The sequence below is a fragment of the Alligator sinensis genome, unplaced genomic scaffold (genome assembly GCF_000455745.1).
Source record: "Alligator sinensis unplaced genomic scaffold, ASM45574v1 scaffold233_2, whole genome shotgun sequence".
NCBI classification, from domain to species: domain Eukaryota; kingdom Metazoa; phylum Chordata; order Crocodylia; family Alligatoridae; genus Alligator; species Alligator sinensis.
Window position 1 is genome coordinate 587,821 of NW_005841941.1, and position 12,128 is coordinate 599,948.

General features: G+C 40.3%; 1 protein-coding gene across 8 annotated transcripts in view; it reads left to right on the top strand.

The window, feature by feature from the left end:
* Positions 1-12,128, top strand: part of TRAF3IP1 (TRAF3 interacting protein 1) — a 66,346-nt gene that overhangs the window by 27,310 nt on the left and 26,908 nt on the right. For 5 of the 8 annotated variants that reach the window (XM_006019968.3, XM_025199353.1, XM_025199357.1 and 2 more), the window contains exons 8-11: positions 2,632-2,670; positions 2,768-2,875; positions 6,097-6,192; positions 8,080-8,181. In XM_006019968.3, coding sequence (XP_006020030.1) covers positions 2,632-2,670; positions 2,768-2,875; positions 6,097-6,192; positions 8,080-8,181 — 345 coding nt within the window. The remainder of the gene's footprint in view (positions 1-2,631; positions 2,671-2,767; positions 2,876-6,096; positions 6,193-8,079; positions 8,182-12,128) is intronic. The other 3 variants (XM_025199355.1, XM_025199354.1, XM_025199356.1) reach the window with 3 other exon arrangements.

Below are 12,128 nucleotides of genomic sequence, written 5' to 3' on the forward strand. Positions count from 1 at the left end.
GTTCGGAAAGAATGAGCACAGCTAATCAAGGGCCATTCCGTCCATGCCTACCAGGGTTTGCAGCAGCCAGCACAAAGCTGATCAACCTCAGTCAGGCTCTTGAAGCCTGAATGGATAAGTTCACAAGGCTGTTTGATGTTTGCGTGATTTGGCTTCTCTGATCCTCTCCTTTTTTTCAGTGAAAGGAGATGGAACTTAAGAAGGTAGTTGACTCAGATATTAATGTCAGATTTGGGCCCCTTAGAGGCCTGAAGATTTGGACTTCATAGGTTTAAAGATGTGTTTCATAACTCAAGCCCTTTTGAGAGAAGTTCTAGTATATTTCTATAGCAGTGGTCACCTACCAGTGAATCTCAGTCCACCAGTAGATCTTGGAGCTTCTTGGAGTCGATCTGAGGCTGGGGTGGAGGCTGAGCGCCCACGCACGTGCCCCAGCCCAGCAGGTCAGTCCATGGGGGAGGGAAGGGGTGTGGGCTAGATTGAGGCCCCTGCGGTGAGGGTCAGTGCCGCAGAGGCAGGAGCAGGGTTCAGTTGAGTGGGGCCCTGGCCAGGTGAGACTTACCTCCTGGGGAGGCGCACCCCCAAATATTTTTTTTCTCCCTGCCTCACTCTGCCTCCCCCCCTCCCCACAGACTTACCTGCTGGGCACGGGGGGAGGAAGGGAGGGCGTTGGTGGCGGCAGTGTACGGTAGAGTTTGAGTTTCTTTTAAATGCCGAAGGTGATCTCCTACTTAAAAAGGTTGGAGATAACTGCTCTATAGCCTTTTGCCACACATGCTGGCCCTGTGTTCAGTTTGTACATAATTAGAAATGCTCTGTAGAGTTTTGTCAAGGTCTGTGTTGGGGCCCAGTTTGAATTTAAAGTATGGGATAGAGATATATCAGTCTTTAAGAAGCCTTCAAGCCCAACACAGCATTAGGTGTATGCTTCTGGAGTTTGAAGCAGCCTACTGCTGGCCATTGTGAAAGTAATACAGGATCTCTTATTTTTCATCAAAGTTGTTCTCTGGTGATTTAGAAATTCTTTGTTTCAGGCAAATAGACCCATCACTGGATTTCCATATGTTGTATTCCATCTAATCTTTTCCTGCATTTTCCCTATGGCTGGACTAGTGTTGTATTAAATCTTCTTTTTGTTATTTGATAAGGGCCAAATTTCCTTTTGTATTTGGTACATTTCTGGTGTTAGAATTATTAGAATCTCTGATATTAGTCTCATTGACTAGTGAGAAGTAGCCAGAGGGATGTTATGGAGTATAGCAGCCAAAGGGATGTGGCCTGAAATTGTGGTAGATAGGATTTTATTGCTCCATTGAGTTACACCCTGGGTTCTCTGTGCTTTTAATGCATCACAGTGCAGTATCCTCAGGATCAGGCCATAAAGTAGAATTCTCAAGATTTTGTGGAATCAAAATGGAGCTGAAATGAATACTTGTATTTTAGGCATGCATTATTTTGTCCTATCTGACACACACGGATGTGTTAGGGGTAAATGAGAATGTTAGTAAATAACCACTATTCAAACACTAATCACCCGAATCAAAGATTTTCATGTTGCTAGTGTGGCTAAAGAGTGTTTTGTGACATATACAGGAAGAAGCCAGATCTCTCTGCTACACTCTGTATTAGACTGGATAAAAGCAAAATTTACTGTTGTATTTGTTGTTGTTATTTTTGAATTCTTTGGTCATTTTCCTCTTCGAAGCTGCCATTATCATGGATGTCAAATGACTTCCCTGTCTAACTGTTATGCTGTGAAACCATGTTATCTGTGATCAGCTTAAGATCAGTTTGATTTTAACCAATTTTAAGAAGTTATTTTACTCCAAAAGTATATTATAGTATTTCTCTAAGGCCCCTCCCTACTGAAGAACCTTTATGTGCATACTTGAATTGTTTCATTCACACTGTTATGCTCACTGAAAGGTAACAGTGCTGTGAAGGAAAAGAAGCATTAACTATAAGTGTGCCCTGAAACCTGAAATGTGAGGCTACTAATATTAAACATGAGCTAAAATGAAGTCTGTACCAAAGTCATGGTTGGGGGTGGGGACGACCCTAGTTTCTGTCTGTATTAGATTACCATGCCATCATGACTAAACCCAGATCTAACCAATCAAGTCTTCTGGTTTTGTGTTTTTTTGCTTTGGTATAATGTTGGGATCAAATGCTGCTTATCAAACATTGTCATGATTTGGTTTCAGATTTTTCTCATTTAAACAGATGCAGTATTGTAAGCTTTCCTCATGTTGCCCTGCCTGTGTGCAGCAGCCATCTATCTGATCTGATCTGATCTTTCAGTCCCTGTCCTCTGCTAAGTTGGTTAGTTTTGACAGCGATTCTGAGATTTTGACACTTGCCCATTTGGAAATAGACTTAGATCACCACAAATTCATTCCTATCCTATAAGCAATTTAACAGCTGTTGGAAGGTAACTTTTCAAGTTTTTACAAACTTACTGACTTGGGCTGCTTACCAGAAGATGCTACTGCCAGTCAGTCATAGATGCAGCATTCCCAGTCTCTTGAAAATTTTCACTGAAACAGCTAAGCTGCTAATTTTTAGATGTCTCCTATAAATGCCACTCCTGTACTTTGCAAAAGGTATAACCAATTTTATTTGTATTTTAAGGTACTTCATTAGAGCTGATTAGGTCACCACCTTCAGTTAGTAAGTGTATTAAATAAATATTGTATTTTTAAACTAATTAGTTCAAAGATTCATATAAATATATTCTGAATAATTATTCCCATAACTTTTATGTCAGGAAGAAAGGATTCTAAAAGTAGTACAACTAGAGACTCACCTGAAAAAAAGTCTAGTTCATCACATGTGAAAGGACACGGTAGGAAGGATACAGTAGAAAAACAGCTAGGTAAGGAACAAAATTGTCTGTTAACCAGAGTTTGTATTTTGATAATGCAATTGGAATTTCTGGTTTTCAAGGAAATGCCTTGGAAGTTTTTCCTTTTTCTGGTTTAGACAAAAGAGGTATTATTCTTCACGCTCCTCACTCTTGGTGTGTAACATCCCCTCTATACTGACTTCTCAGCAGAAATGGGTAATCATGGTATCATTCTAAACAGTGTTTTGATTGCATGTATTGATATCGTTTCCCTCGGTTCCGAAACTGATTTCTAGTTAGTTATTTCCCAAGTGGCTAAGGAGAAATGCTAACACGTTTGCATCATACTGTGGGTAAAATTTGGCCAGTTCCCTTTTCAGAAGGAGCTAGGGTTCAATTTTTTAAAACTCTTTAGGCATTTAAATATCTTTCTGAAAAGCCAGCATTTTAGAAACCAAAGTCCTATTGTACTAGACTTGTGAGTCAAGTAGGTGTTTTGAAAATGTTAGTTCACATCTTAAGTAAAGACATTACTGTGAGCTTTTAATAATCTCATAGCTAAAAAACATTATTGGGATCCTGTTGCATGTAAACTGATTTTTACCTCTTGGTGACCCTTGCCTGATTTCTGTAGTTTTCTTTTGCCACGATGTATTTGTTTTCTGGCCTATTTGTTTAATTTTTTAATATTATGTTAATGTTGTTTTATGTTTTTATGAGTAAGTACATTCAGTTTTCACTTTACTGAGACTTCTAGTTCTGTGGGGCAGCGGCCATTTTTTGTTCTGTGTTTATACACTGCATACCACAGAGAGGTTCTGGTCCATGACTAGGGTACCAAAGTGATACAAGTAATGATGGAATCGGATCTCGTGGTAGAGGTGTAATCTTTTATTAGACCAACTAGATTTTTGAAAAAAATTCCTTTAATATTTTATAATTTATTTGCAAAAATCTAGTTGGTCTAATAAAAGATATCAACTCTACCACGAGTTCTGATTCCTTTTGCTTCTAGACCGATATGGCTACAACTTGGATACCTGACACAAGTAATAATGCACACTTGTTAATAGTAACATTCCCCTAAGCCTGTGTTAAAGCCTAATGCATTTGTGTGAGGTCTATTATAAGTTTGATTATTGTCATGGGCCTTGGCTTTGTATTAATACATTTTTAATACAAAATCTAAGTCAGAGGTGGCCAAGGGGCACAAGTGGCAGGGGCAGCCCCTGTGTGACACATGGCAGATCAGAGAGAGAGCAGGGAGAACAGCAGCAGATAGGATAGGGAGCAAAAAGCAGAACAACAAATGGGACAGGAGACACAGGACAAGAAGCAGAAAGCATCGCAGCAGCTCAGGGAGGGAAATGGGTTTGTGTGGTACTTGGGGTGGGTGTGAAACTTAGCTGGTGGCATGCCTGCCAAAAAGGTTGCCCCCCACTCATCTAAATGAATAAATATGGAGTGTCAGGAAGAAAATAGGGTTGTAGTATAACTCGATCTGTGAATGCAGATGCAGCCATTGTGTTGCATAAAACTGGATTGAGAACTACAGATGCAGTTCAGAAGGAATAAATGTAATTAGTGAACCTGCTAGTTAAGAGATTATACCAGGTCTTGCTCAACTGTGCATATGGGGAACAGATTTACAGTAGTTGTAGATATATTTTTAATTTATTTGAACTTTCAGCTAACTATTAGATTTACTCCCATTTTAAGTAGGTAAAGATTTATTTTCACTGTTGTAATATTACAACAGTGTAAGTAATTACTGTAAATAAACAGTGTAAACAACTGTTTATTTACTTACAATAAAACTAATTGTATAGCAGTAGAAACTATGCTAATTAGAAAGTTTATTAGCTGCATGTCATTAATTTGTCAGTGGTCTTTCAAACAAAGTTAAATTACTCTGTTTAAATCGCATGTGATTGTCGGTGTGTAGTTAAGGGAGCATGTGAACAGCCTTCTTGAAAAGAATGGATGCTGTTACAGCGGGTAGTACGTCTTATGTAAGAGAAGTATTTTATGCATGTTAGGAGTAAATTACATATAAAGAAACCTGAATATTAAGATTTCAAGCTGCTACCCCTGCATTTCCATATCAGAAATTGATTTCATGATGTGACTTGGAAATGTAGGCAGGAGAAGGGCAGAGGAAATCTGGTGAATTCATACCAAAACCTCACTTTTTAATACAGTGAAAAATTCTTGGAACATCAGTAAAAAGACTCAACAACTGAAGTTTATGCTTGTCAAGGGTCTTGTCATACCTGAAAACTGCTCAGGTGATGGTTTGAAAATCAGAAATGCAAACATGTGAGAAGGCATACTGGGTAGGACTGTCCGAAGCTTTGGTCCCTGATTCAATTTGGTGGAGATTCAGCCCGATTCGGTGGCTGAACCTCTGAATCTGAATTGAATCAGAGGACCCTTTAATCTCTCTGAATTGAATCAGAACCCTCTGAATCGATATGGAGAGATTCAGAGAGATTTGGCAATTCGGACATGGACACAACGTTAAATATTTTTTCTACACGCCTCTAGGTAGCAGGCGGCTGTGAATACTGCAGTGGTGGGGTGCATGGAGCATCCGACAGAAGCGCAGGGTGGTCCCCAGCGCACACGGCAGCAGACCCAGAAGTGGGCCAGAAGCACTTCCGGTCTGCTTTTGGGTCTGCTGGGGAGCATGCTGGGGGGCCCCCCTGTGCCCTCCCAGCTCAGCAACTGGTGCCTCCTGGGTCTGGGGCGGGGGGCACCTGGGGTCCTCCCATGGCCAATCACCAAGCCGGGAGGATGCAAGGGGGCCTCCCCAGCAGACCCAGAAGTGGACCGGAAGTACTTCCAGTCCACTTCCGGGCGCCACCCAGCACGTGGAGAGCCCCCCTGTACTCCTGTGGGATGCTCCATCTGCCCCAACATCACAGTGTTCACAAGTCATGCTGGTACCTCGAGGTATGTAGAAAAAACATTTAAAGCTGTCTCTATGTCCGAATCGCTGATTCTCTGAATCAGCTTTGAATCTTCAGATTCGGATTCGGCTGAATTGAATCAGGGACAGTGAGCTGAATCAGTGAATCAAATCACTGTCCCTGGTTTGAGCCAAATCTGAATCGAATAGGGCCCGCTTCGCACACTCCAAATATGGAGCAGTTGGTGAGCCTATCAGTGCGGCAACGGATTCTGCAGTGTTTCAAACTATATCCCTGATGTATATAGTGCATATCTCATTGTAAATTATTTTATGTCAGGAAGAAGAGAAGCTAGTAAAAGTGCAGCTAATATTTTGGTTGAGAAAAGTGCTAGCATATTGAGAGCTGAGTCCATCACTGCAGTACAGGAAAGAGGTAAGAAAGAACAGTGCTCCATATATCTGCGTTGAATAGCATTTAATAATGATATCTGTGTTTACCTTTTAAACCAACTGTTACAATATACTACATCAGTAGACACCCTTTTCCGGCTGTGGGCTGTGATGACCCACCTTGGGTCAGAGGCAGGCAGGGGCTAGGACTCGCCTACAGTCTGCAGTGTAAACTACTCTTTTCTAATCCGTCTGAATGTTTTTGTATTCATTTTTATTCCTACTAAAGTTTTGGTCTCACTGATACCCCTTTAGCAAAATTATACTTGTGTGTGGTTAAAAATATTTTTTTACTGTCTCATTCAATGTCTCTTTGTACAGTCCTTATGAGACAGGGTAAAAAAGTGTCTAACACCTTCTATGTGCTATCCATTACCTTGTTTTATACCTCTGTGGCTATTTTATTTCTTCAAAACAGTTTTAGTCTTTTCCATGCCTACAGTCTTTTAAAATTAGAAGTCTGGACCTATTTTTTTTTTTTTTCTTTTTTTTTTTTTTGAGGTGTGGTAATATGAGATGAATATATTCATTCCAGGTGAAGACATGCAGTTGGTTTGTGCAATGCTCTTATTTTTAGTGTTTTCTGTCCCATTTTTTTTTATTTGTCCTTGCCATTTTTTTTTTTTGGCTATGGGTTCTCAGCAAGGAATGATTTCCTCCCCTCTATCTCATTGGGCTGTTCACAAATAACATCCCAGGTCTTTTTTGTTTTTGAGTGATTGTCAGTTTCGAATAAAAAATATTCGTAAATAGTTTAAATAGTTCCTCCAATATGCATTGCATTGGAAGGATACATAACATTGTCTCAGTACTATTGTTAGCTAGATTTCAAGTCAGCAGGTAACAAGAGTTAGGAGTCAGCTCCACAAGCCAGTTGAAATTGTGCATACCCAAAGCATAAGATACCTGATTATCCCAGTGCCTTTCTGGCTGCTGATTATGATGGAGTATGTATGCTTCCCTACACCAACTGAGGAGATTCAGATCAGAGATTTAGGTCACTGACCAAAAGGCCTTCTTGGATTGCCTAAATTACCCTGTTCAAACCCAATATTTATACCTGTTCCCCTTAACAACATTTTCTGATTGGTCACAATCAAATTCTTTTTATACTGCTAAAGCCCTGGAAACTCCAAAGAACCAATTTGTCAATTAACTAAAATTTACGTTGTGAAACCAGAGAGAGAGAATTTCTTATCTTTTCATGTTGTTTTTTTTTTTTACAAGACTGCTTTTAGTTCTGTACATACACCTGAGAAATTAAGGTTCTTGACAGATTAAATTGACTCCAGTTGTTTTAGCCTGGACTGGCAAAAATAAAGGTGTCTGTCTACTGTATTAACATGTGAAGAGCAATCCAGAAGTAGATATTTTGTTACTTGATTCATTTCAAGATATATATTGGTAGTATTCTTTACTTTCTTGATAACTCTTGATGGTTTTTACTACCAAATTAGTTACTGAAACTGAATCAGTCTGTCCATTAGCTATGCAATCCAGAACACCTATTATATGTTTTAGTAATTACTTTGATATTACTGGGTAAACACTGCATCATTGAAAAAAACTACCATCTCATTTAAACAAACCAAACAAAACTATCATGCTAGTAGAGAATGATAGATATTGGGAAACTCCTCCTGAATAACATACGCCTTACTGCATTTGCCAGTAATTTACATAGTTCAGTCAGTGGTCAGATAAATAGCCTTTTGTAAATGTATAATGTCGTTTATTTGTACTCGGGTGACTTTGAGGTGCATCCTCATTTACCAAACAGGTAGTGCTGTGGCCTGTTTAGTGCAGCAGTTTATTACAAAACATTTATTACATCTTTAACTTCTTCCTACTGTAACCTCTGTTATTCTAGGAGTACTGGAAACTAATAGCACAACAGATCATGTTTCAGATGAAACAGCTGCTAGTGTATTCCGTGAGAAAGCTGAACCAGGAGCTGCAATAAAACAGCAAGGTAAGAAAAAGAAAAAAAAACATGTTCATTGCCTCACAATACCAAATTTAATTTACTGTTAAATCAGAAGTGTCAAAAAAAGGCCTGCAGAGCCATCCAATCCAGCTCATGGGTCAATGGATTGACACCATGCACTGGTCCAGTCCTGCATGCTGCACACAAATTGGACCCAGCACCACACAACCTGCACTCAGCATAGGGAGTTATTCCGGGACACATGCTGTGTGCAGTGCCCTGTCCACGCACTGGCGTGGGGCTGGTCTGGATTAGGCCATGCTGGAGCCAGCACACAGGACTGGTCCAGCAGGCATGGCATACAGCATGTTCCCCATGCACCTGTGTTGCATGCAGCATGTGAGGCCATTTCATCCCCACAAACTGCATGCACTGGCCCTGGAGCTCACTGTGCACATAGCATGTTAGGTTGGCATGGGAAATGTGCTGCCTATGGCATGCTGGCTAGACCCAATGCTTCACAGCACAGTGTCCACAGTGCTGACTGCATGTACTGCCCAGATCGATACCCTTTGTTGTCTGTAACACTGGGTCCAGCCTGTATTCTACGGACAGCAAATGCTTCCTGCCAGCCTTGCATGCTGTTGCACAGTGAACCCTGGGGCCCATGTATGCTGCACACAGTCCGTGGGCTGGACCTGGCACCATGGGGGCTGCACAGGGGGTCCATTCCACTCTGACCCACAGACCATCTCAGGGACCCTTATCCAGCCCATGGTCCTGGATGAGTTTCATGCCCTTGTGTTAAATTAATTTAGGAGGGTAAACTTTATTCACTTTTTTTCTTATTTAGCTGCTCTGCTTCCCTGTAATGTAATCGTGCCAGTGAAGTTTGTTATTCTGAAATCACACATTTCCTACAAAAACATTTACTTTGTATTGTTTCCTGTCGTCCTGTGATGAAAATGGTTTTAAAATTATGAAGACACTAGGTAGCATGTGTGGTAGGATAAGTCACATTTGCTACAAAGTTGTATTCCTGAATACTGTGACAATAGTTATTTATCCCTTGATGGATATCAAAGAATTAGTTTTATTTTTTGGTCTGTTTACATTAGATTTCTTTCTTTAGGGAGCTAACCAATTACCATTTTGCTCCCTAAAAACTATGCTTTGTTGTTGGGAAACCATGAAGAGGACAACTGAAAATATATTTGTGGAAGGGAATTGGACAATTTCAGGATACCATTTAAATAACTGAATTTCCTTCTGTATATTTCTACATTATTGTAACCTGCTAACCCAATACAAGATTTGAAAAGAAAATTCCATCCCCACATTGTTATTATTCTGTTCCTTTAAACAGCTTAAGGACTTCCCAAGTGGTAAAGTATCAGGTAGTTACCTTTATTATATGGCATTCTTGCAGATTATTTCCTGCCAGGTCTGGAGTTATATGTAAATGTAGAGAAAAGACCTGAGATTAAAGCTAAAAACTGGGCCTGTATTTTCTCCACATCTAAACACTGTCTAGTGGGAGAGTTGAGGCCATGTTTGGGGGAGATCAAAGGCTGGGTCTATTACACCTGTGGCCTTAAATAAGGCCTGGCAGCCTTGCTAGTCTAATAAGATGGCAGTTGACCAAGTCATTTGATACATTTTACACAGGTGGGATTGCTTCTCAGGCCAATTCCCCTTAATCTGGTTGAGTGCAGGAAACAGTATTGTATATTGGATTCTAGGAGACATGAATTTCAATAATTTTATACACTTTGCTTTAATTAGAATATATATAAGAGCAGCACACACAACTTTGCTAGTGGTTTGGAGCCAGATATTTAGCTGATATAAATAGGCTTAACTTCATTGTTTTCACAGTGTTTTCTTCTGTGATTAGTTCAGTACATAATATGACAGATCTGTGCATCTTATTTCGGTGCAGACATTATAAGATGCCATCTAGAATTTTTAAATTTCAACTGCTGTGAAAATGATTAATGAATTAAACTATTTGGTAATGCCAATAACTTATTGTCAAGTTGTAAGCATATTCAGCAGCTATCAAGCCTCTCACATCCCATATCTTCTCACAGATTTGTTTTCTTGTGTATAAGTATAGACAGCAGTGTCTAAAGAAAGAATCATTTAAATCTCCTTTGAAACACATTCTTTATTGGCTCAGTTAAATCTCTCTGCAGAAATAAACCATAAAAATCATTGACAATGAGTTTAAATGGCATGTTCCACTGCACGCGCGGTTTCAAGGCTGTAGGCATATTTCCTTTAGATGTGTTTTCAGCACTGAATTTTTTTGCGATTTCCTAGTCGGCCTAATAAAAGGTATCATCTCTGAACCAAGAGTTCTAGAGTTTAGCATTTTTTTTGGCACTGAATAAGGCATTTACAGAATATCATATACTCACTTGCTCTCCTGTATGTTTTCCTTGGTTGCGTGTCAGCCAGTTTTTCTTTATTTCAAAAGATTAAATCTTAACTATAATATCCACTGCCACTGTAACTGCCATCAGAAAATTAAGTGGACTCTTCCTAATTACCTTCTCTCAAGAAGTAACAGCCCTTTTTCTTTTACGATATTTATTAGGAGCCCTCATTAGCTAGCTTATGGTAACAGGTTTTTAAATATGAAAGAATATTTTTCAGAGATACAGCAGAGAATTTGCATACTTATTTCCCCTGTTTTCATCCACTTTTCGTAACTAATATGCTTCAATTTTTTAGCCACTGAAGCAGGGAGAGAGGGGTCATTCTATTTCCTGTGGTCTGTATGACCATATAAAGCATAGTTCTGCACTAAAGTATGGAGATTCTGTAAAATTTCTTATGATAAATATGTCTGTTTCTGAATAGAGTTAGAGTTCCTTGATATGTTCTGCTTTTGCTGACAACAGTCACTTTCTTTCTTAAAGGTATCAGGGCTATTCAACCTTTGGCCCATGGGCCAAATGTAGCCTGCAGAGCCTTGCAGTCCAGCCTCTGAGGCTCCCCCCGGGTTGGTAATTTGATGGCAGGGAAGCAATGACCATTAATATGGCCACCTCTGCCTCCTCCTGCCAAATTCCCAAACCTTAACTCCCAGATGGCGGGTCAAAGCTGGGCTGTGCCCCCTTTCCGCTGTGGGGCTGGGCCATGCTTCTGCCCTCCACATCTAGATTGGGACATTGGGACTAGGGCCATGCCCTTGCCTCCTCTTTCTCCCCCCCGTCCCTGACTGGGCCACACCCCCTTCCCTTCCCATGGGGCCAAGCCATGCCCGCTTTCCTTACAGGGCCAGATTAGGGCCAGGTTGCCCACCTTGCACCTCTCCATGTGGCCAGATGGTTCCCACTGCACTTGCCTCAGGTACCAGATTAGGATGACTGGCCAGATTTGGCCTGCAGACAGATGGGGTACTTGCCCATCTGGCCAGCTGGTGGGGAAAGGTTGAGCACCATTGTATTATACCATATTGGTAGCTAGACTTAAGTGAATGGTCCCACGCCTCACTCAGTATCTTTTTAGTGGGTAGCTTAGAGAAACCTTATCACGTGAGAAACATTAGCCCTGGCAGATGCTTAAATACTATTTTGTACATTTGCTACAGTATATTTCAGTTTACCTGATAATTTTCATTGAAGTTGCCCTTCAGGCACAGTTAATATAGTCTATCTAAAATAAATAATCAAAGTGGAATTAAAAAGATTCTGTGTTTTACACTTCCTCAAGTACCTTTGACAGTCCCACTCAGTGACCTCCCCAAAATTCACCTTTTTATCGGCCATTTATAGAAATGGAATTTATTTTTTTGTATAGCACACCTGGTTCTTACAGTACTTTCAAGGGATCATTGGTGTTTGTGGTTACTCTTAAATGTTTGACATCCTCTGATCATTCACTGAGTTTTTCTCTAGTGTTTTGTCAGCGTACATGTAGACTATTAAATATGTTCTGAGGAGAGATGTCTCCTATGGTTTGGTTGTTTGAAGCAGGACATT